The sequence below is a fragment of the Mesocricetus auratus genome, unplaced genomic scaffold (genome assembly GCF_017639785.1).
Source record: "Mesocricetus auratus isolate SY011 unplaced genomic scaffold, BCM_Maur_2.0 Super-Scaffold_100018, whole genome shotgun sequence".
Classification (NCBI taxonomy): domain Eukaryota; kingdom Metazoa; phylum Chordata; class Mammalia; order Rodentia; family Cricetidae; genus Mesocricetus; species Mesocricetus auratus.
Genome location: NW_024429199.1, coordinates 43,970,489 through 43,994,437, shown reverse-complemented (window position 1 = coordinate 43,994,437; position 23,949 = coordinate 43,970,489). Strand labels below are relative to the sequence as shown.

General features: G+C 47.4%; 2 protein-coding genes and 2 non-coding genes across 4 annotated transcripts; 3 read left to right on the top strand and 1 right to left on the bottom strand.

Moving 5' to 3' along the window:
• Positions 1-26: 26 nt before the first annotated feature.
• Positions 27-8,148, top strand: Tcp1 (t-complex 1). The gene is made up of 12 exons (XM_040758157.1): positions 27-219; positions 1,233-1,318; positions 1,398-1,526; positions 2,774-2,871; positions 3,221-3,331; positions 3,666-3,847; positions 4,416-4,542; positions 5,838-6,013; positions 6,339-6,462; positions 6,755-6,947; positions 7,030-7,193; positions 7,849-8,148. Exons 1-12 carry the CDS (start codon positions 156-158, stop codon positions 8,063-8,065), a joined length of 1,671 nt encoding a protein of 556 aa, XP_040614091.1. The 5' UTR covers positions 27-155; the 3' UTR covers positions 8,066-8,148.
• On the top strand, positions 3,000-3,136 carry LOC121132956. Its single transcript, XR_005869671.1, has one exon. It is a non-coding gene; the product is annotated as a small nucleolar RNA SNORA29 (small nucleolar RNA).
• On the top strand, positions 6,516-6,645 carry LOC121132955. The gene has a single exon (XR_005869670.1). It is a non-coding gene; the product is annotated as a small nucleolar RNA SNORA20 (small nucleolar RNA).
• LOC106023252 (acetyl-CoA acetyltransferase, cytosolic-like) lies at positions 8,059-20,686 on the bottom strand. Its single transcript, XM_040758158.1, has 9 exons — positions 20,600-20,686; positions 20,207-20,341; positions 14,975-15,156; positions 12,797-12,914; positions 11,586-11,729; positions 10,770-10,892; positions 9,732-9,886; positions 8,750-8,860; positions 8,059-8,419 (listed from the first exon to the last, which is right to left on the bottom strand). The coding sequence occupies exons 1-9, from the start codon at positions 20,652-20,654 to the stop codon at positions 8,249-8,251; spliced, it is 1,194 nt and encodes a 397-aa protein (XP_040614092.1). The 5' UTR covers positions 20,655-20,686; the 3' UTR covers positions 8,059-8,248.
• Between the last annotated feature and the right edge of the window lie 3,263 nt (positions 20,687-23,949).

The following is a 23,949-nucleotide window of genomic DNA, read 5'->3' as shown; positions in this document are numbered from 1 at the left end:
TCGCGGAGAGGGGAGCACGGGCGGGGCGCGTTACCCAGCATCCCGTGCGGCGCTGCTCGGACCTCTCCACGCCGTGGTGGCCGCCGTCCGGCCTCGGAGCGGAGATCCCGGTTGTCCGCGCGCGGTGTGAGTGAGACTGGCCAGGCTCCCTGAAGATGGAGGGCCCTTTGTCCGTGTTCGGGGACCGCAGCACCGGGGAGGCCATCCGCTCCCAGAATGGTAAGGGCGAGCGCACCCTGCGCCAGGCCCCGCGGCGCGGCGGCGCAGGCCGAGGCCCAACCGCGGTCGCGAGGCCCGAGCCCAGGGCTGGCCCGAGCCCGCGGGCCGTGTCGGCACCGCGGCGCCCTTCCGCGTGCGGCAGGGAAGAAGGCTCGAGCGCGGCGCGGGATGGGCGTGGGCGCCCGCTTTGTGCCGGTGTCGCCCGCTCCGCGTGCCCACGAGGCCGTGCCCGCAGAGCTTAGGTGGCCTTGGCGTTGTCTCCCTCCGGCCGGTCCCGGTCTTACAGTTGACAGCTGCCCCCAGGAAAACCTACCTAACGGATTGCTAATCGAACCGCACGCGAGTTAGCAACACGTGGTTTGCCGTAGCGGACCCTACCCTTGGAAGCATTTAACGTCTTCCGTTCGTGGTTGTGCCCAAGTCCGCCCCGAAACACGCTTACTGCCCAGATGGACTACACTGTTCTTAGTAAAACGTGCTACAGGCTGGAAGAAAGGGCTGAGGTGTGCCTGGAAATTTCTCCTAACGGGGTGGAGAGATGGCTCGCCGGTTAAAAACACTGACTGCTCTTCCACAAGACCCGGGTTCAAGTCCCAGCAACCGTAGGGCATCTCACATTTTAAATAAATATTTTGATTGAACAATGGTGGGGATTACTTATTTTTTGAGGCATTGAACTCTTTGTGACATTCCTGTACTCAAAATAGTCAACATAGCCGCGCGGTGTTGGCCCACGCCGTTAATCCCAGCACTCGCTTGGGAGGCAGAGGCAAGTGGATCTCTGAGAGTTCGAGGCCAGCCTCGTCTACAGGACAGGGAGGACTGTTACACAGAGAAACACTGTCTTGAAAAAACAACAAAAAAGTTAACCTTCACTAGTCCTTAAATAGGTGTCGTCGTCCCCCCCCAAAATAGTAATTGCAGATTTGTAGATACAAGGAAGTCATAGGTGGTTGGGTAGCTTGTAGCTTGTGAATTTTTCTAATTTTTTTCCCCTCGATGTTCATCTACAGTTATGGCTGCAGCTTCTATTGCCAACATTGTTAAAAGTTCTCTTGGGCCAGTTGGCTTGGATAAAATGTTGGTGGATGATATTGGTGTAAGTATGCCTCACTGTTGTTGGTGGCCCACCGTGGAGCTTGGTTTCTGGGTTGACCCCCTTCCTTCATGTTTCTCAGGACGTGACCATTACTAACGATGGGGCCACCATCCTGAAGTTGCTGGAGGTAGAGCACCCTGCGGCCAAAGTGCTTTGTGAGCTGGCTGACCTGCAGGACAAAGAAGTGGGAGACGGAACCACCTCAGTGGTGAGGCTGTGGGAGAGGGTATACAGCAGGTCCGCTTCCTAGAGTTGAGTCTGTGACAGGATCCTATGCTCCAGACTGGAAATGTGTCGGGTGTTGAAGGTTTTATGACATTTGAAAACTAATCTTTGAACCTAGTTTGTGCCATTTAAGTAGAAAAAAATCATAGAGGATAAAAGCTTGTTCTAAATACTCTTATTTTCAACCCCCTTGCCATGATAATGTTTAAAAAGAGGTTCTCATTTAAAGAAAATGATACCAGGTTTGGACTTCTGTTTAGTTTTTGAATTTTAACCATGGACAGGAAATCTTGAGAATTCAGAATAGAAATTTGAGGAAGTTAATTTGCTACCATGCAGTGCTAATAGTCAACAAACATGGTTAATAACATTTAATTAGTGGCACATGCCTGCCTTTAATCCCAGCACTCGCTTGGGAGGCAGAGACAGGTGGATCTCTGTGAGTTCGAGGCCAGCCTGGTCTCCCAAGCAAGTTCCAGGACAGCCTCCAAAACAAAACCCATACACTTGGTGAATTATTCAGCATACTGGTATAATACTGTTTAAACTCTTTAAAAAGTGATTGTGAAGAAAATTAATTTTATTCCTAAACAGTGAAAATGGCCTTTATCTAATTTGTTTATACATGATGTGACTTAACAAATACCATAATTCCTCTCAAAAGACATGGATAAATTCTTTTGGGGATCAATCACACACACACACACACAAGGCGTACTCTGCCATCTCTTGACTTAATTCAGAAAGTGGTTCTTAGTGTTCCATATTTTTAATGATTTTAAGATTTAGTTAAAAATACTAGAATAGCACAAATCATTTCAGTTATTTAGTTTTTGTTACTCAATCTCTAAATGTAATGGATGTAAATTCTGTTGTGCTGGGTTCTTGCATTTTTCTGGTGTTTGTAGCTTGGGCCATTTGCACAGACTACTTTGTGGTGGTCTCTATTTTGTATTTTCAGTGAGCTACTACTCACTTGTCTACTGTGGCTGGTTAGTAGTGCTAGGTCATAGCTGGGCATTGTGGTGCATACTTTTAATCCCAGCAGTTGGGAAGGCAATAGAAGGTGGATCTCTGAGTTCCAGAACCGCCAGGCTACACAAGGAAACCCTGTTTTGAAAGAACAAATAAGTAAATAAGATAAAAATAACAATATTACATAATTTTATGTTTTCTTTATACATTGTGCATATTGAATGACATGAATACTTAGCAGTGTTTAATCAACAGGTAATTATTGCAGCGGAGCTTCTGAAAAATGCAGATGAACTAGTCAAACAGAAAATTCATCCAACATCAGTTATTAGTGGCTATCGGCTTGCCTGCAAGTAAGATTATATTCAAAGAAAACTGTAATGGTTGTAGTCTGTCTTAATGCTGTGACTAATCTTCAGTGGATGTGCTCTGTCTTGGCATTCGGGTGGTGGTATTGAAACACTCAGCCCAGTGCACCTGTTTTCCCAGTTGACTACCACGTTTTCTCCCAGTAGATTATAGTGGCTATGCTTATGGGATAGATGAAAGGTGCCATGATCTGAAGGGAGGGGACTTTTCGGTGTCTTCCCCCTATATGAAATGGCTGAACAGAAAACCATCGTCTGTGACATTAGACAGTATGTTGGGTGTGGTGAAACGCAAAACCTCTCTGAGTGATGTGTTTATATTTTTCTTTCCCAGGGAAGCAGTGCGCTATATCAGTGAGAACCTAATTATTAACACAGACGAACTTGGAAGAGACTGTCTGATTAATGCCGCTAAGACATCCATGTCTTCCAAAATTATTGGAATGTATCCTTAAATGTTCTGGCAAAATTTGACTCTTACCCCCTTCACTCTTAAAAATAAGACTAGGTTTTTATAGAATGTCAATTTTATGCAATAAAACTTAAAACTCTTATCTAATGCAACTTGGTCTTGTTAGAGAAAAGTGACTGAAACTACTACTGCCTCCTCAGCCTTGCGGTGGTGAGGGTGGTTTGGAATGCATATGGTGCTGTGCAGACAGAAGTCACCTGACTGTAGCTATAGTGCTGTCTTTCATCCCTGGATTGCCTTGCTAAAAGAAAGTCTAGTTGAATTGCTTTTATTCCAAGACCATTGCTGTCCTTAACTCTTGTCTCAGAAATGGTGATTACTTTGCTAATATGGTGGTAGATGCTGTACTTGCTGTCAAATACACAGATGCAAGAGGCCAGCCTCGCTATCCAGTCAATTCTGTTAATATTCTGAAAGCCCATGGGAGAAGTCAGGTAGAAAGCATGCTGATCAATGGCTACGCACTCAACTGTGTGGTGGGATCTCAGGGTACGTAAGGGTCAGCATGATTGTTCTTTGTTGGTTTGGTTTGGTCTTTGTCTCTCTGTGTATATTTAGATTTATTTATTTATTACATATACAGTGTTCGGCCAGAAGAGGGCACCAGATTGAATTGTAGGTGGTTGTGAGCCACCATGTGGTTGCTGGGAATTGAACTCAGGACCTCTGGAAAACCAGTCAGTGTTTTTAACCGCTGAGCCACCTCTCCAGCCCTGTAGTCTACATCTTGATGACTTAAATAATTGTGATGGGAGGCTGGGCAAGGTGGCACGGGCATTTAATTCAAACACCGAGGCACTGTTAGGTAGGTCTCTCAATTTAGGGGCCAGCCTTGTCTACATAGTAAAACCCTACCTTTAAAAAAGAATTATTTGTGGTGGGTATAGATTGAGAGGAATTGTGCACACTTGCAACTGTCAGACTTTCCTAAGGTTTAACGTAATGAATTGTCATCTTAATTTGGTTACATATAACAAATTTTTCTGTTGCGGTCTTACTGATAAGTCTCTTCTGTGAACCCTAGCATTGTTATAGGTAACCTTTTATTCATTTGCAGGCATGCCCAAGAGGATAGTTAATGCAAAAATTGCATGTCTTGACTTCAGCCTGCAGAAAACAAAAATGAAGCTTGGTGTGCAGGTGGTTATTACAGACCCTGAGAAATTGGACCAAATTAGACAGAGGTATGTGGGGAGACTTGCCTGTGAAAAGGTTTGTAAATCAGCACTTGTGGCCGGGCGTTGATGGCGCACGCCTTTAATCCCAGCACTTGGGAGGCAGAGACAGGCGGATCACTGTGAGTTCGAGACCAGCCTGGTCTACCGAGTGAGTTCCAGGACAGGCTCCAAAACAATACAGAGAAACCCTGTCTCGAAAAACCAAAAAAAAAAAAAAAAATCAGCACTTGTGCTTGGTAGAAGCATGTTACAAAATAATGGTTAGTCACGCCAGGCATGTCCTAGCTTTACATGTCTGAAACAGGTGGATCATTTAAGCTGAGGAATGAGGAATTGTGGTCAGCAAGGGCAGCATAGTGTTGCCTCAAGTTAGATACTATGCATGGCTGCTGTAGTTCTCATATAAGATACTATGTACTATGACAGTGTGACATAGCTGGCAGTGTTGACTAGCTGCTGTGATACCACTCCTGCAGACATGCTTTAATCCATTTTGCTCTAAGGGGATTGCTATTGTATAATTGGCTTGTGACAAATATGTCCATTGTGTAGATGGGATATGACTTCGATAATTGATTTGTGATCTCTTATATATTTGCTTATGATTTTCATGCCTCCTGGGGGATTCGTTGAGGCTTGTTAGAAATGCCCACAAATGAGCCAGGCAGTGGTGGCACATGTCTTCAATCCCAGGAGACAGAGGCAAGGGGATCTCATCTCTGGTTTCTGTCTATGGAGTCTTTTCATCTCTCCAGTCATTTTCACATTAACGTCGTAAGCTCATTTGAAAAAATACATTTTGACAATAATAGTCACGCCTCATAATATTAAGCATCTTTGCCATCTACTATGTTACAAACTCTTTGGGACAGGGTTTCTCTGTATTGTTTTGGAGGCTGTCCTGGAACTCGCTCTGTAGACCAGGCTGGCCTCAAACTTACAGATATCCACCTGCCTCTGCCTCCTAAGTGCTGGGATTAGAGGCGTGCGCCACTAACACGGGTCTACATACTCTTATACCTCTCGAGGGTCTTCATTTCCTGGTCTTATATGACTTCTGCTGGTTCAACCCTGAACCACTTTTATTCCACAATGTATGACTGGGTTTGTGTGTCCCCTGCTTGACTTCATACAGCTTTAGTGATGCTGACTTGGGATTGTCATTATTAATAAATCTGTATTGTTGCATCCTTAGGTGGGAGAGGGCAAAAGGGGGTATGTATAACTAGTGAAAATTACAGCTGCATTATTTAAAATACTGAAGTTGTTCATTTTGGATTACTGAAACATTTTCTCTGTAGAGAATCAGACATCACCAAGGAGAGAATTGAGAAGATCCTGGCAACTGGGGCCAATGTTATTCTGACCACTGGTGGAATAGATGATATGTGTTTGAAGTACTTTGTGGAGGCAGGTGCCATGGCTGTTAGACGAGTTCTAAAGAGGGATCTCAAGCGTATCGCTAAAGCTTCTGGAGGTATGTCTTCTCCCAGCCTGAGACAAACCACTTAGTGATGTGTGTGACTGCGTCAGAAGTGTTGAAATATTGACACTGAGTTCAAAAGCTTCTCTTGTGCTCTAGTGGACTCAGGGAGCCACTTTTCTTTTCAGGTGATTGGGAAAGTTGTTTGCTGAGTTTGTTGCAGATGAGTAAACTGACTGTACCTCAAAAGTGATAGTTTTGTGTTAAGTTGTGGTGACTTGTCTGTACCCTTAAAATAATGTGTTGCTTTTCTCATAAGGAAAATCACTAAACTAAAATCATGAAAGCAAATGTGTGTCCTTATGACTGTCTTATACAGCAACTATCCTGTCCACACTGGCCAATTTGGAAGGCGAGGAAACTTTTGAAGCTACAATGCTGGGACAAGCAGAAGAGGTGGTCCAGGAGAGAATCTGTGATGATGAGCTGATCTTAATCAAAAAGTAAGAGTGACTGTTGCAAGCTACGGCAGTGCAGGTTCTGTTGTAGAGCGTCCTTTCCCATTTGTTTGCTGCTCTGGTCTCTCAGTGATGGGAGCAGTTATACGCGTGGGATAAAATAACATTGGGCCATTGTAAATCGAGATGAAGTGTGTGTTTTGTCTCTTCTGCATGGTCTAGACATTGTTCTTGCTGCCTTATGTTTAAATGTGAGCAGGATTTAATCAATGGTGTTTGCCGTTAATTTTGCTTTTATTACTTAAGTGCTGATGACTTCATTTTTTGTTTTTCCTAGTACCAAGGCTCGTACATCTGCATCAATCATCTTACGAGGAGCAAATGATTTCATGTGTGATGAAATGGAGCGATCTTTACATGATGCTCTTTGTGTGGTGAAGAGAGTTTTGGAGTCAAAATCTGTAGTCCCAGGTGGAGGTGCTGTAGAAGCTGCCCTGTCCATATACCTTGAAAACTATGCAACCAGTATGGTAAGGTTAGATTCAGAGAGGTTATGAGAGGTGGTGGTGTTGGGTATACCTGCACAAAGACACCTCATGTTTTTCTTCTTAGGGGTCTCGGGAACAGCTTGCTATTGCAGAGTTTGCAAGGTCTCTTCTTGTTATTCCTAATACACTGGCAGTGAATGCTGCCCAAGACTCCACTGACCTGGTTGCCAAGTTAAGAGCTTTTCACAATGAGGCTCAAGTTAACCCAGAGCGTAAAAACCTGAAGTGGTGAGTATACAATTTCCTCGTGTTCCATTGTCAACTATCAAGGGTCTGTTTTAAGTTCATCACGGTACCTTTGTCCCTCCCTTTGCCTTTCTTGAATACTTGAAGGGACTTGTCACATACTGAAACATTACTGGCATCATTGTTGCCTGGTACCTATCTATGTGGTGGTGGCTGCTGACTTTTAGCACTATTATGTTGTAGGTGTTAACTCTGAATCCCATCCTGACTCCCTAGATAATCTATAGGAGGGGCCAAGAGAATGATCTTAGGTTATTTTTACCCTTTTCAGGCAGCCCCCTCAGCTTATAGTGAAGACAGCCTCAGAATGGTGTGTCATTAGATAATCTGGTCCTTATAAAGACATTGTAAAGCATACTTAACACCAAGCAAGACAGATTGTGCTGTCATTAGGCAAAAGAATCTTTTGACCACCAAACTGTATACACAACTTGGCTGAGTGTAATATATCATTGTGCAACATGTGACTATTTGCTGAATGTTTGGCAGATAGGGATTTTCTGCTACATAACCAGCTTTCCCACTCCCAGAGGCACACTTGCTAGAACGTGCAGAGTCTTTGGACTAGACTAGAATAGCTGGGACACCAACCACGTCAGCTTGGAAGGATCATTTAGTCCCATTTTCACCATTACAGGATTGGTCTTGATTTGGTCAATGGCAAACCACGAGACAACAAGCAAGCAGGGGTGTTTGAACCAACCATAGTTAAAGTGAAGAGCCTGAAGTTTGCAACAGAAGCTGCGATCACCATTCTTCGAATCGATGATCTGATAAAATTACACCCGGAAACTAAAGATGATAAACATGGAAGTTATGAAAATGCGGTTCACTCTGGAGCCCTTGATGACTGATTGGATTTCCCTTTTATTTATAGCAGTGTGAGGTTGCAATGTCTTAGCTTTGGGTATCTCACATTAAAGTACAGCGAGCTGTCCACCTGGGTTCCTGTCCTCACTTTGGTCCTCTGATTTCACATACTAGCTAGTGTTTCACATTTAACAAGAACCATTCGAGGGTGATGGCTGTCGGGCAGGTCACCCTCTCTGAACACACATAGCTATCCCCATGCCACCCCCAATGCACAGGGCTGCCACACCACGAGTCCCGCCCATCCTCTCAAGGCTGTGTAACAAGGTCACTAGAATCCTGCAGCCAGATGCTCCCAGGGGATGGCCCAAGGCAATGGCTCCTCCATTGATGTTGACCTACAGGGAAGGAGAGGGTCTGTCAGTCAGGCTTCTGTGGACACAGGCCAACACCCCAGTTTATCCTGTTCCTCTCGATGTTATGCTGGCAACCCCCTCCCCTTCAAGTGTCCTTGTAAAGCTGAGGAGTAAACACTGCCTGTGACACCTGCTGATTCCCTTGTTTCTAGAATGTCCTATTCATTGTGAATCAGCATACTCAGTTCTTGCTGTGAAAAACAAGTCAACTGAAAACTAGTTATCTTTGGCAACCTCATTTGTTGTTTCTTACAACCTTAAGTATGGATTGTGCAAGTTCACTGGCAAACTGTACAACTTCACGCTGGTTACCTTCTCAGGGTTTAATCCAAGTTCTTTAGCTATTGCAACAGAGAGAGCTGCGTAGGCTTCATTGATTTCAAACAGGTCAACATCTGCCAGGGACCAGCCTGCTTTTGCAACCTATAGGAAAAGCCAGCCGAGGTAAAACCATTAGTTACTGACAAATATACACAATGTATGGGATTCTGAAAACGGCTACTATATAGTTAGGTGTGCCATGGTGGCCTCTGCCTGTATCCCAAGGGTTCAAAAGGCAAAATCAGCCTACATAATGTTCCCAGAAAAGCACACATCACAGTGTAAAAGTTACTCTACGTAGGTAGAGTGGTACACCTGTGCTTCAGGTATTTAAGAGGCTGAAACTAGATAACTAAATCTGAGGCCAGGTTGGGCTATGCCACAAAAGGAAGCTTGAACTGGCAAAGTGACTGCAGGTACACGCTTTGCATGGCGCCTGAGTTTGACCACCAGAACTACATTTTAAGAAAGCCAGGCATGGAGATGTGCACTTGTAATCCCAGTGCTGAAGGCTAAGTGGCAGCAAGTGAAACAAGGTAGCAGGAATTTACCACAAAGCATCATATTCTCACATCAGGAGTGACCTTTTTTTTGTTTGTTTTTGTTTTTCGAGACAGGGTTTCTCTGTGGCTTTGGAGGCTGTCCTGGAACTAGCTCTTGTAGACCAGGCTGACCTCGAACTCACAGAGATCTGCCTGCCTCTGCCTCCCAAGTGCTGGGATTAAAGGCGTGCGCCACCAACGCCCGGCCAGGAGTGACCTTAAAGCTGTGGTCACTGCTGATGCATACCTGTAACCCCAGCATTTGGGAAGGGACTAGGAGAAGCAGGCTCAAGCTTCCCCCTGTGGCTACACACTTTGACAGTAGCCTGGGCTTCTCAAACCCTGTCATGCATGTGCCCACAGACACGCATACACACTGCCAAAGACATGCATGTGCCCACAGGCACGCATACACATTGCCAAAGACTCACAGCTTGCTTTATAGCTGGGATTGGCCCTACTCCCATAATGGAAGGCTCCACACCAGCTTGGGACCACGAAACTATTCTTGCTAAAGGTTTTAGCATCCGACTCTCAGCTTCTTTCTTCTTCATAAGAACCACAGCAGCGGCACCATCGTTCATCCCTGTGAACAAGTGACTCAGTTTCTACAGAGCCCTTTAACTTTAGGCATGTACCCGGGGACACCATTTACCTGAAATTGGCAAGTTTGGAGTATGATGCCTACCAAACATGAGATGCCTCCAGTAGCTATGGAGACACAGGGATGAGGATGAAAGGTACTGAGACTTTCTGGAATTGGAAAAGTAGGTAGTAGATGAACATAGGGTTTTCAGAGCCTGTCTCACTATGTAACCCTAGTTACCCTAGAATGTGTTTATGTAGACTGTGATGACCTTGAAACCACAGAGATACACCTGCCTTTTGCTACCTAAGTGCTGGGAGTAAAGCCCGCCCCCCTCCCTCTCCCTTCCTCCCTTTCCCCCTAAGAGTTCTTAATTTTACTGTTTTGTTTTTGTTTATGAGACAGGGTTTCTCTGTGGCTTTGGAGGCTGACCTGGAACTAGCTCTTGTAGACCAGGCTGGTCTCAGAACTCACAGAGATCCACCTGCCTCTGCCTCCCGAGTGCTGGGATTAAAGGCGTGCACCACCACCTGGCTTATTTTTTGCTATTTTAACTTATATGTCTAGTCTAGATGCCAAGAAAGCAAATCACTTCAGAATAGATTAAATAACAGACAATATAGAAAAGCTTTCCCCTAAACCCAGTTGTAGGAATCATTTGATGTAGAAAGATTTGAAGGTGGGCTTTAAAAGAGTCCACAAAGTCACAGCCCTCACCACAACTCTAGAGCACAAGCCGGCCCCTCCTCTTCGTTATAAGCCACGCCCCTAGGATGTGGCCATCACCACAAGTTCACTGACAAAGAAAGGTGCCACTACAAAGATTCACTTGGTAGACCCCACCAAACTTGGTCCTTTTCCCAATGTCCTTCCGAAATCGAACCTGTTGCATTGGCAGTGGTGACTGTTCCTGTCCCATCAGTAAGAAAGTAAGGTTTTAGCTTGGCCACAGCTTCCATGTTACTCCCATGGCGAGGAAACTCATCAATTTTCATTTCAGTAGAACCTGGAGAAAGTAAAAGCATTTCCCAGAGAAGGCAGTGCTGGGACTTCTCAAACAAGAGGATTTGCATTTGGAAGAAAGGTTTATTCACATTTACCAACTTCATTCCAGTAGGAAACTCCTAGAATTACTGCATGCTGTTCCATGGGAACTCTTGTGAGGCCGTCTTGCTGTGTCCCAAATCCACAGGCCTCCCCCAGGGACAGGCTATGAGTATGTATGCACAGGGCTTTGAGTCACTGCATTTAGCTGGCTACAACTGAGTAGAACAGGAGTGGAACCGCCCACCTCTTAGCTGGGCATGAACGTCAGTTATTGACAAAGGAGCTGTCTCAGACTCTGCTTCAGAATGTGTCCTTTGCAAATGGGATGTAAGGTCCACATGGGGCAACTGGAAAGGCTCCACTCCTCATGGAACCCACTGGATACACACGGTTTCCCGTGTGACCATATCCCGTGTAGACTGTTTTCCAGCCTGTCCACATAATGAGCTGTAGTCCATCCAGGGCTACACAGCAGGAGCATGTCTCAAAAGAACACATCACCATCTGCACTCACAGTCAGACGTATAAAGCCTACATCTTCACAACTTGGAAGGACCAGAGTTCACAAACAGCCTACACACCATCCTTGCGGGTGCTACTGGGTTTTCATATCTGCGGGCAGGCTCATGTCTACAGTGGCCTCCATGCTCACCTTTCCTGGAAGACACCAACACCGGCACAATCTCCTTGTCAAAGTGGCCAGCCTTCTGGGCATGCTCTGCCCTGTTCTGGGACACAACTGCAACCTTGTCCTGGGCTTCTCTACTCACTTGCCATTTTTTGGCCACATTCTCAGCTGAGGAGAAGAAAAGGCAAAAACATCATATTCATGAGCTGGGTGTTGGGAGCTCAAGCTCCTCAATTTAAACCAGAATTACCAGAACACAGCAGCAAGGCTCCTGCTAGGGGGACAGCAGTGCTCTGTGGGCGGGTTCTGCTGACCTGTTACAAGCAGACAGGAAATCTGCAGTGCCTCTTGAGAGGCGTCTCTCTTTCTCTTTCTACATATGGAAGTGTAGACTTCCAGAAATCAGTATCCAGACTCACCACTGATATTTCTGCCCCATTTACCCGAACATTCTCTTTCCTATCCACCTGAGGAAAAGATGGAAATACAATTCACTTTTACCTCTGAATTATAATTTCAGTGTATACTTGTTCCCTCAGACAAATTATTTACATAATCAGGGCAGGTGACGAAGATGCTTGCTGCCAAACCTGAAGACCTGGATTCCAGAGTGGGAGAAGAACTGAACACTACAGGTTGATCTGTGACCTCCACACCTACACTCTGGTACTTAGATACTGTGTGCCCATGCATACACAAATACCGACTTTAAAACAATTTTTTAAAAACCAGGACATTTAATATTAACACTAATTCTTAGCTCACCTTCAAACTTTACCTATTGTACTATTAAGTCTTTAAAACAAAACAGGTGTGGTGCGGCACACCTTTCATCCCAGCACTGGGGAGACAGGCAGGCCAGCCTGGTTCAAGGTCAGCTAGGACTCTAGAGCTGAGACTAGTATCTAATAAAACCTTGCCTTAAAAGAAAAAAAGAACCCTTCCTTGGGTCAATGAAACAGAATATTGGTCAAGTCACTTGATGAAAGATAAATGATTTGTGTTCAATTTCCCAGATCCACATGATGCACAGAGAAACACACACACACACACACACACACACACACACACACACACACACACCGCCAAGTGCTGGGGTGGTTACACCTGTTCACTACCATACCATAGCAGCTAAGCAGGATGCCCTTATACTCAGACCCCTATGCTAACAGCCTCACGGTCACCTGCTCTTGTCAACCTTCTAAAGCTGGTGTTGGCAGCCACATCGGCCTTACCTGTGATGCCCATGTGGTAGTTGTGAAAGGCATCTGTGAGACCATCACAGAGAATGCTGTCAGCTAGCGGCATCTCACCCATCTTGACTCCTGCTCTCAGGTGAGCCAAGTGAGGGGCCTGGAAACAGGAAGTAAGAACAGGGTTAGACTGCTTGTCATTCATCCTCTCCTTAGGGTCCTTAGGCTCCCAGGCAGCCTCGGAATGGTCTGGACAGAACTTCCTCCTCTTCATCTACCCATCAAGCCCTTCTCCCCACTGCCTGCTTCCCCAGGTCAGGGCCTGAGGCCTCTTGGAATCAGCAGACTGTCCCACCTGCCTTCTCCTAAGAGTCTATTCTTCAGGGGCTGGAAGGATGGCTCAGCGGTTAAGAGCAGTGGCTGCTCTTCCAGAGGATCCGGGTTCCAATCCCATCACCCGCATGGCGGCTCACAACCGCATATAATGAGATCTGATGCCCTCGTCTGGCATGTAGGCATGCATGCAGACAGAACACTCTATACATAGTAAATAAATAAATCTTTAAAAAAAAAGTTGCTCGTTTCTATTTCTCCCTCAAACTGTAAGTTGGGAATGACATCACTGACTCCATATTGGCTTATGTGACCACACTACAGTGCAGGTGCAGGTCTGCACATTAGTACATCCAACTAGAAGGACTCCACACACTTTGTGGCCTTTGGTCTGCCTCTTCCTGGGCTCTGCAGTGGCTGAGCTCACTAGGTCTCTGACCAGTGCCTTCCAAGGTCAGACTGGAGCTGCTTCGACAGGAAGAAGATAGTGTGTCACTGCAGTGCCAGCTTGAAGGACAGCACTTGGAGAGACAGACTGGGATGACAAGCCTCCTGGAGAGGTCAGCTCCCCATGAAGTCGGCCATGTTCAGCTCCCCATGAAGTCGGCCACCTTCTTCTGTTGGTTTTGAGACAAAACCTGCTGTGGGATCTAGGCTACTCCTGAACTTTTGGGCTCACAGGCTTCTCAGCCTCCCGGACAGCAGGAGCTGGGCGTGCTTCCATGGTGTCTTTTACATGTTCTACTCTCTAGGAGATCAACAAAGTCTGGTCCCTGGGGTCCCTCCTGACCATGTGACTCCACTGTCCCTCACAGTGGGGAGCAAGTCAAGGACAAGCTAGCCTGGCTCCTGCTGGCCTCTGGCCTGGGATCTGAAGAGGTGGAGCTCTGTCCCTGCGCTGTGTGTGAGATCACGGTCTTGATTGTCTGTGTGTGCACCGTTCTGAGCTCTGGCTCCGGGTCAGAAGAACAGTGTCTGGGGGTGCGCTGTCCCCTGGGCTGATGAGCTGTGTCCAGGAACAGGCTGCTCCAGGTGCACACAGCTCTACCTGACTTGTTAGAGTTCAGCTGCCCCAAGACTCTCAGCTGTGACTATGGATTAGAGATTGTAAACAGCAGAGCTTATGAGTTCCACTGTCCCACTCTGTTTAAAGAATTTTTAGTCTCTCCAAAAAAAAGGTAGCACTCGCACCAAGTCTGATGACCTGAGGTCAGTCACCACAACCCGCCTGGTGGAAGGGGAGACTCCACTCCTGCAGCTGTCCCCTGACCTCCATCCGTGTTTGGGAGTATGTGCCCATTCCACAGTAATGTGGGTATAAAATGTTTTTTATTTTATTTGATATGTTTCTTTTTGAGATTAAAGTTATGCTGCACCATACCTAGCCTCTATTTTTTTAAAGAAGAGGAGAATGACAGCAGTGCATAATGGGAAACAACCTCCTAACAGCATCTCAACTGGAAAATCTGTCTAACCAAAAATATCAGTCATGAACTCTCCCATTTTGGGGGCACAGAGGGTGGGACACATGGTCTCTCTGTGTAAGCTTGGCTGTCCTGAAATTCACTCTGTAGACCAGGCTGGCCTCGAACTCAGTGAGATCCACCTGCCTCTGCCTTCCAAGGGCTGGGATTGAAGATGTGGGCCACCAACGCCCAGCTGCAAGCATTCTAATCTTGTGGGTTCACTTCAGAAACACTACAGCTCAGAAAATCCATACCCTCCCTGCCTCCCCTGCCTGGCTGACAGGGTGTGCTTCACACAGGATGTCTCCTCAGCCTGGAGGACCATGAGCTCACACAGAGGTCCACGCTGAGTCACTCTTGCTGTGCTCCTCAGCAGGACGCGCCCCAGGCGAGCACGGGCGAGCACCCCGGCGGCACTTACCTTGCTCATGTTCTCCATGCCTCCTGCAACCACAATGCTGGAGTCTCCTATGGCTATGGACTGGGCTGCCAGGCACACGGCCTTGAGGCCCGAGCCGCAGATCATCTGGCAGCTCCATGCAGGAACCGGGTAGGGGATCCCTGCACCCACACTGGCTTGTCGAGTAGGATTCTGCCCACAGCCTGGAACAAGGAACACAGAAGCCTCTAGGCCATCAAAGGAAACACCAGGGTCCAAGTGTGGGCTACATGCTCTCCAGGACATGGCCTGCCACTCTGTCATGCCTTCAGGCCGGCTAGGTTCTCACAGCGGCATGGATGCCTGTGTCCCTCTCTGCCTGCCACTCTAGACCTGGGACAGGTGGCAGCTTGTACAGCTCCTAGGTGTTTCAGCGAGAAGCCTCCTCCTCCACACACAAGTTCCCAACACCTAAGACCTCAAGTTCTTAATCTCTAGAGGGCTGGACCTGTCAGCAAGAAAAGTCATTAAGACCAAGGGTGACAGCCAAGTAGTTACATGGCCTGTGAACACAAGACTTAATTCAGACACGAAGAGCATTTGTCTCCAGGTTTGTGGCACAAGACACCCAGGAATAAAGGAGGTTGTTACTCATTATTTTGTGAGTAAAGTGTATGTAACAAATTATATATAAAATCAGGTTGTTGGGCTGGAGAGATGACTCAGAGGTTAAGAGCACTGACTGTCCTTCCAGAGGTCCTGAGTTCAATTCCTAGCAGCCACATGGTAGCTCACAACCATCTATAATGAGATCTGGTGCCCATTTCTGACCTGCAGGTATACATGGAGGCAAAACACTGTATACATAATACACCCTTTTTTGGGGGGGTGTTTCTAGACAGGGTTTCTCTGTGGCTTTGGAGGCTGTCCCGGAACTAGTCTGTAGACCAGGCTGGCCTCGAACTCACAGAGACCCTCCTGTGTCTGCCTCCCAAGTGCTGCCATTAAAGGTGTGTGCCACCACCACCCAGCTTATAATAAATCTTTTTTTTTTAAGATTCATTTATTTATACAGTGTTCTGCCTGCATGTCAGAAGAGGGCACAGATCTCATTACAGATGGCTGTGAGCCACCATGTGGTTGCTGGGAATTGAACCAGGGTCCCCTGGAAGAGCAGCTAGTGCTCTTAACCTCTGAGCCATCTCTCCAGCCCCTATAATAAATCTTTTATAAAAAAAGCCACAGAAGTCCAGGGTGTTGTAATTTAAAAAACAAAATGGGATGAAAGAGAAAGATACCATGTGACGGGATTCAAGCAGAGGGGTGAGGTTTTTATTAGGGGAAAATGATTGTAAAAAGTGGAGGGGGAGACTGGTCTCTGGGGACAGGAACAGTGGGAGAGAGGAAAGAGGCAGAAAGAGGGAGGCAGGATGGAAGGGAGGAAGAGGGGGAGAGAGAGGGGGGAGGGAGGGAGAGAGAGAGAAGGACTGAGGGAGGGGGAGGGAGAGAGAGGAACAGACAGGGAAGGCGAGAAAGAGAGAGAGGGATGGGAGGTGGGCAGGGCCCTTTTTAAAGGGAACAGAATGGATAGGCACAGGCGGTGCTCTCAGTGGCTGCAGTTGACGGCGTATCCTGTCAGAACTCCAAAGGCAGATCAGTACAGATGCCTGAATACTAACACAGGGAAGTTTTTTTCTTCAAATACCCAGGATGTGCAGGACCAGGAAAGGCCACCGTGGGATGGTGCAGTTGGAGGGAATTACTGGGAAAAGATTACCATCTCCCTTTCCATATCAGAACAGAGGCTGCAGATAACAGCCACTCCATTCTCTGTACCACACATCCCGCAGGACAGACAGCCGGGGGACCTGAGGACTTTACCTTTCTGCTCGACCCAGCTGGGCCAGCAACTCACTCCCCAAGTATTCTGTTTCTGTTTTTTCACTTGCATATATCATGATGGCTTTGCTTTTTCTGTATACTTCTCGGTTAAGTTTTAGGCCTTTTGTTTGTGTTTCTTTACCAAGTTCACTATCCTATCCCTCATATTCCTATATCCTTAGCCTCTTCTCCTCCTCCCTCTCCTTCCTTCCTCCCTCCCTCTCTCCCTTTTGGAGACAGGGTTTTCTGTGTAGCCCTGACTGTCCTGCTGTCCTGGAACTCACTCTGTAGATGTCTCCCCAGTGCTGGGATTAAAGGTGTGTGCCACCACCTCCTGGCCTTTTTATTTTTATTTTTTCATTTATTTTTATTTCACGTGCATTGACATCTCATCTGCATGAGAGTGTCTGAATCCCTGGAACTGGAGTCACAAAAAGTTGTGAGCTCCCATGTGGGCATTGGAAATTGAACCTGGGTCCTTGAGAAGAGCTGCCAGTGCTCTTACCCACTGAACCATCTCTCCAGCTCCCTCTTTTTTACTCCTTACTTTTAGCCTTCTGTAGCTTTAACAGACTTTAAAATCTATGGATGATAACTTTCTCAACTTTCCCTTCCTAGCTACTCACCGCCATTTTTTTTTTTCCAAAGTCATTCTAATCCTTAGGCCTTACCCAGGTTACCTTTTCAAAGTCCATTTAAATATTTGCTTTTCCTACCCATGCTCTCCCTTCAAAGTCCATCTAATACTTAATCCTTATCCGTACCCACCCTATCTCCCCTCCCAGTCCTAATCTTATTAATTGAAATCCAGTTCGTTCTCCAAGTTCTTGACGTCAAAGGGGCCACTGTCATTAACTGGCTAGTATGATAATTGCTTAGTAGTTACTCTGTTAATGGTTCCTGCATGGCTGGGGGCAGGGGATGGACCTGTGTTCAGGTCCCAGCTCCATTTCAAACCTCAGTGAGTGCCGACATCTGAATTCCACTCACTCCTTTGTTAGATGGAGACAGTAGGCTCCACGTGGCGTTGGGACAGGGTTAGTTGAGGCACTGAGGGGGAGACGCAGTGCTTCATAAGACGTTCACTCCACAGGTCCTCGATGGACACTGTCGCGTTTTGTCATGCTTATGTGAGAAATCCTGCAGAAGCCAGTGAGATGTGGGAGAATGTAGCAGAATCTCCTCTGACACATGAAAATGTCTTTGTGTCACTGGTCTGGGAAGGGAGATGGGAGGGAGTGGCTGACTACGGGCAGGTGGATGGCATCACAGACAGACCTTGGAGGACCATGAGAAAGTGGTGTGGCTCAAATAAAATTTTAAGCCCCATAAGGACAATTTGACAGAGGGACTCAGAAGAGACAATTACAAACCAGGCTGTGACGGTGAACATCCAAAATCCAGAACGAAGGTAGCAGACTCAGGAGTGGAAGAGTCTAAGGCCACTCAGGGCTGCATGATATTCTAATATCCTAATGTCAAAACCCAAAAAAACTCTGGGGAGATGGCTCACCGGGTAAAGACTCTTGCTTTTGAGTCTGATGACCTGAGTTTAATTCCCAGGACCTGTACTGTGTGTGTGTGGGGGGGCGGGGTTGGAGAACCAACTCCTACAAGTTGTCCTTCAACCCCCAAGCATGTACTTCAGCACCCATTAAAAATCAATCAATCACTCCATGTAATTTTTAAATTAAATAAAAATGTAGGTGGAGCATTCACAGTTTCAAAATCAGCAATGTTCCAGATGAAACATGAACCTTCCTTTTACTTTCAGCGCTGGGGAGTAAACTCAGTGGCCTTGTGCTTGCTGGGAAAGCCCCCTACGTTGTCACCTGTGGCCTTTTTCCCTCCCTCCTTCTGTCCCTTTCCTTCTTTGACAAAGGGTCTGGCTAGTAGCTCAGGCTGGCCTCAACCTCAGTTCTCCGACTCCAGAGTGTGTTACACCTTCGTAACACCAGACCTTCAGTACTAACTTTCTGAATGCTGAAATGACACCACAGTAGACCTCCTGTGTCTGGTGCGAGTCACAACAATGGTGTATAGGGTTAGGTCATTGTTTTTTTTTGTTTGTTTGTTTTTGTTTTGTTTTTTGAGATAGGGTTTCTCTGTAGCTTTGGAGGCTGTCCTGGAACTCACTTTGTAGACCAGGCTGGCCAAAAACTCACAGAGATACGCCTGCCTCTGCCTCCCGAATGCTGGGATTAAAGGCGTGCGCCACTAACGCCCGGCTAGGGGCTAGGTCATTGTTAAAGACTGCCCCATCCCCTTTACATGGGACACAAAATCATACACATTTTGTATAATCTCCAGCCAATTGAATATTCACTGTATATATATATATATATATTTATTTATAAATATGGACTATTTAGAGGCTGGAGAGATGGCCCAGTGGTTAGGAGCACTGTACTTTCCCAGAGGACAGGTTTGATTCTCAGCATCCTCTTGGCAGCTCCCAACCACAGCCATGTGTGACTTCAGTTCCAGGGAATCCAATGTCCTCTTATGGCTTCTGCCAGCACCAGGCAGGCAAGTGGTACACAGATACATATGATGACAAAACATCCCTTTAAAAATATGGAATATTCAACCTACACACCTGCAAATGTTCTCAGTAAGAGCAGAAGGCGGTTTTGAACACTAACAATCATCTCTACAATCAATTCAAATGCATGCCGAGGGAGCACTGGGGGGGGCGGAGAGGGGGGTGGCAGGACCATGAACTCATGACCTCACTCGTGCTAACCACACACTCCACCACCGAGCCGCACACCCAGGCACCATGGCAGTTCTCAACAGGGAAGGTCAGTCTTCAGTCACTGTCTACAAACCCAGCAGGGAGCAGAGGAAAGCTAAGGTATTTTCAAGCTCTCTATCCTCCTCCAGGGAGGGAGGAAGCTCCCACAATGAGAAACAGCCAATCTCATGACAAGTGGACAAGGGTGTACCCGATGGACTTCAGCCACCCTCCCTGCTGCTGGCACAGTGCCAGCCCCACACACTGGATTGAATGGGTGGCGTTTCAGGGGTATGTGGGGGGCTATGCGTATTCTCCCATGCACCAGGCTGGCCTAGCTTCTAACAATGCAAAGGCGGTAGAGATGGGTGGTCTAGGACCATCAGGGAAGAAGCTTGTAAAGAAGCTGGGACTTCAGCTGGGGGAAGGAGGAGGGACAGAGAGAATCTTGGCAGAAAGAAATGTCCGGTGGTGTGTGGGTGTGAGAGAGATAGAGTGTGCAAATAAATGCTCTGGTTCTAGTGAGCTTAATCTCTCTCATGTCCGGTGGTGTGTGTGTGTGTGTGTGTGTGTGTGTGTGTGTGTCCGTGAGCACAAAATAAATGGTCTGCTTCTTCTAATGAGCCTGATCTCTCCTGGGGTTACTGAGGAGTTACCTGCCGCCAAAACGTGTCCAAATATGACCTCGGACACCTCTTCCGGAGCCACCTTGGCCCTCTGCAGGACTTCTTTGATGACAGCTGTCCCGAGGTCGTGGACAGGCACAGTAGACAGGGCACCATTGAAGGAGCCTGCAAGGGAATGGGGAAGAGGGGCGGCCTCTGAGCCGAGAGCACACTGAGCATCACCGAGGAGCAGGATGGGACCACATGCCATAGGGACTTTAATGCTTCGCCAAGCCCAGGACTGCCCAGAGCCTGAACTCAGACCACCAGTTCCTGGCACTCGACACTACAGGGTGACGGATGGGCCACTTTGTAAGTAGGCAGTCGGCCGGGTCCTCTGTGCACCTGCTGGGTAGCGGATGGGAGACCTTCGGGGACACTCACCTATAGCGGTCCGCGCCGCCGAGACGATGACCACGGGATCGGAGCCTAAGTTCATCCTGCTGCTCTGCTGAGTCTGCACAGCTCTGGCTGCAATTGAGGAAAAACTTTGCTGAGTCTGGGCTGAGCGTACTGCCGCCCCGCCCCGTCCCGCCCCAGAACCCCGCCCCCACCGGTCACCACGCTCAGGGAGGGCCCTGAGCAACGCGGGTGCGTGTAGGTGTGGTGTAGACCTTATACGGTCCCGGATGGGGTAGAGACCTGGGGATTCCTGGTGTCTAGGTTGCGGTGGGCGCCGGAAGCGATCAAAAGGCCTAGGTGCTGGGGGAGTCTCAGGCTGTGGACTTCGGACACATGCAACACACCCCTGGACTCTTTCCCTGGACCCGTGGGGGTCATAGTCCCCTTTCTCACTCACATCGTGGGGTTTTTTTGTTTGTTTGTTTTTTGTTTTTTACGAGACAGGGTTTCTCTGTATTGTTTTGGAGGCTGGTGGGTTCTGTTTTTGTGTAGTTTTGAGGCAGTGCGGGTGACTAGAAGAAGGCTTACTTCTGCTTCAGCTGCGAATAGAATTCCCCGGGCAGAATTCCCGAACTCTGCCCCGAGCCAGAGGGATCAGGAAGGATACAGGGTAAATCAGCTAGAGCCGACTTCTCCAAGTGTGCCTGTGCTTGGCAAACAGCAGTTACCTTGTCAAGAGGAGAGCCCCAGGGCTTAAGATGAGGCCACTTCTAGAAGGTGTTCTGTGGGTCCTCTTCCCTGAAGACTTCTTAGGGCCATGGATGAGTGCGGCCAAAGTCAGAATTTGCCAGGCCTTTCTAACTACCGCTACGATGTTAGAAATGGGGGGTGGGGTGGGGGTGGAGAGATGGCTCAGAGGTTAAGAGCACTGACTGCTCTTCCAGAGGTCTTGAGTTCAATTCCCAGCAACCGCATGGTGGCTGACAACCATCTACAATTCAATCTGGTGTATATGTAATAAATAAATAAATCTTAAAAAAAAAAAGAAATGGGCCCCGGTCCGCCCTCCCCACCTCTCCAGTCCCCTGTACCCTGCCAATGCTCCACAAAACACACAGTTGGTGGCCAAGCGGGTCGTTTTCTTTCTGCAGAGGGCACACGACTACTAAATCCTGCAGGCTGTGGTTGAGGCTGGGCTTTCATTCCTGGCAGGAAGGGCTGGTACCTCACTCCAGATTGTTAGAGCTTGGCCTCACATTTTTTCCCCCCAAGGAAAACATATTTTTAGATTTATTATGTGTGTATGTGTGTTTGACTGCCTGCATGCATGTATGTGCACAGTGTATGTTCCTAGTTCCCCAGATAGGTCAGAAAAAGGCTTTGGATCCCCTGAAATGGATTTTTTTTTTCATGACAGGGTTTCTCTGTGGCTTTGAAGGCTGTCCTGAACTAGCTCTTGTAGACCAGGCTGGTCTCAAACTCACAGAGATCTGCCTGCCTCTGCCTCCTGGGTGCTGGGATTAAAGGCAGGCGTGCGACGCCACCACAGCCCAGCTGGAATGGAGTTATAATGGTTTTGGATCACCATGTGGTTACTGAGAACTAACTCAGGTCCTCTGCAAGAGTAAATACCTCCCTCCCTCCCTCCCGCCCCCCCCTCTCTGAGACATGATTTCATAATGAAGCCATTAGCTGACAATCAGGCTGGCCAGGAACTTGAGTGATCCACCTGCTTCTGGGAATAGAGCTGTGTGCCACCCACCATGCCCAGCCTAGCCTTCTGATGTTGGCTAACTCACATATAACTTTCTAGAGCAGATGTAACCTTAGTATATACTGGTTTTTTGTTTGTTTGGTTTGGTTTTTCGAGACAGGGTTCCTCTGTGTAACAAATTCTAGCTGTCCTGGAACTTGCTCTGTAGACCTGGCTGGCTTTGAACTCACAGAGCTCTGCCAGCCTCTGCCTCCCAAGTGCTGGGATTAAAGGTGTGTGCCACCACTGTCCTGCTGAGCACGTACTATTTTCTGAGAAAAATTCTGATTGGGGAGGGGCTTTTGCTGGGTGATGTCTTTTCTAATCAAAGGTGGAAGGTCCTTGGTGTCGTCTAACTTTTGATAGAAAAGAACATTTTGTTCTACTTCCCATGATGCCTTGTGTTGTGTCTTTCCCAGACTCGCCCTGGCTGCCCTTCCACCTCCCACTTCCTCACAGGCCAGCTGCAGGGCCCCCAGCGTTCTGAAAGGACAGTCCTTCTGGTTTGCATCTGCAGCTGCATGTTTTTTTCCATTTCATTTTCCCCCTACTCTGTGGCCATTCTTCAGTCCCCTTCGTGGGCTAACCCTGACCCGCCCTTACCCAACCCTGCAGCAGCTCCCGGGAAGCATGTCCATCCCAGTCACCCATTATACTGACAGCTCGGAAATCCTTCTATTTGCTTATGAGCAGACTGGGCCTCTCTATTTAAATTTCCCAGCACCCACATCTCCTTACAACTACCTGTAACCTCTAGCTCCAGGAGTATCCATTGCTCCTGGCTTCCTTAAGCTCTGTCTTCACATCTAGTGCCCCCCCCCCATTTAAAAACCAGGCTGGGGAAATGGCCCAGTGGTTGGGTACTTGCTGCCCTTGCAAAGGACTTGGCTGGGTTCAGTGCTAGCTCCGGCATGATGGCTCACAACTCCAGTTCCAGGTAAGACCTCTAACCTCTGAATGTGCACACACAAAACATGGGAACACACATATACACATAAATAAACCTTTGACTTGTTTCTGCTAAATTCTTTTTTTTTTAATTTATTTATTCATTATGTATACAGTGTTCTGTCTGCATGTTTGCTTGCACGCCAGAAGAGGGCACCAGATTGAAGTGTAGATGGTCTTGAGCCACCATGTGGTTGCTGGGAATTGAACTCAGGACCTCTGGAAGAGCAGCCAGTGCTCTTAACCTCTGAGCCATCTCTCCAGCCCCTCTGCTAAATTCTTGTACAGCCATTCGGCAAGTTCCTGAGGTAGAGGCAGAGCATGTTTCTGGCCTGTAGTGGCTGGCTAGATAGGAGCATAGTCTAAAATAATGATTTGTCATGCCGGACAGTGGTGGCACACACCTTTATCTCAGCACTCAGGAGGCAGAGACAGGCAGAGCTCTGTGAGTTCGAGGCTAACTTGGTCTACAAAGTAAGTTCCCTAACAGTCAGGGGTACACAGAGAAACCTTGTCTCAAAAAAGTGAAAACAAACAAGTAATAATAATGATTAGTTCAGTCAGGAACGCTGTCTTAGCTTCAGGTGTCTAAACCAGGTAGATTATTAAAGCCTAGGAGTTGTGATCAGCACAGAGGCCTCATGTCACAAGCTAGAAAAATGATGTAAAACAAAAGCAGTACACTACTTAT

Excerpts from the sequence above, each read along its gene's own strand:
- Tcp1 (XM_040758157.1), top strand. The coding sequence starts at position 156 with ATGGAGGGCCCTTTGTCCGTGTTCGGGGACCGCAGCACCGGGGAGGCC. Across the intron at positions 2,872-3,220 it reads GGCTATCGGCTTGCCTGCAA|GGAAGCAGTGCGCTATATCA; the intron begins GTAAGATTATAT and ends TTTCTTTCCCAG. Across the intron at positions 6,463-6,754 it reads GAGCTGATCTTAATCAAAAA|TACCAAGGCTCGTACATCTG; the intron begins GTAAGAGTGACT and ends TGTTTTTCCTAG.
- LOC106023252 (XM_040758158.1), bottom strand. The coding sequence starts at position 20,654 with ATGAACTTAGGCTCCGATCCCGTGGTCATCGTCTCGGCGGCGCGGACC. Across the intron at positions 9,887-10,769 it reads CACCACTGCCAATGCAACAG|GGATGAACGATGGTGCCGCT; the intron begins GTTCGATTTCGG and ends ACTTGTTCACAG. Across the intron at positions 8,420-8,749 it reads TTGGATTAAACCCTGAGAAG|GTCAACATCAATGGAGGAGC; the intron begins GTAACCAGCGTG and ends CCTTCCCTGTAG.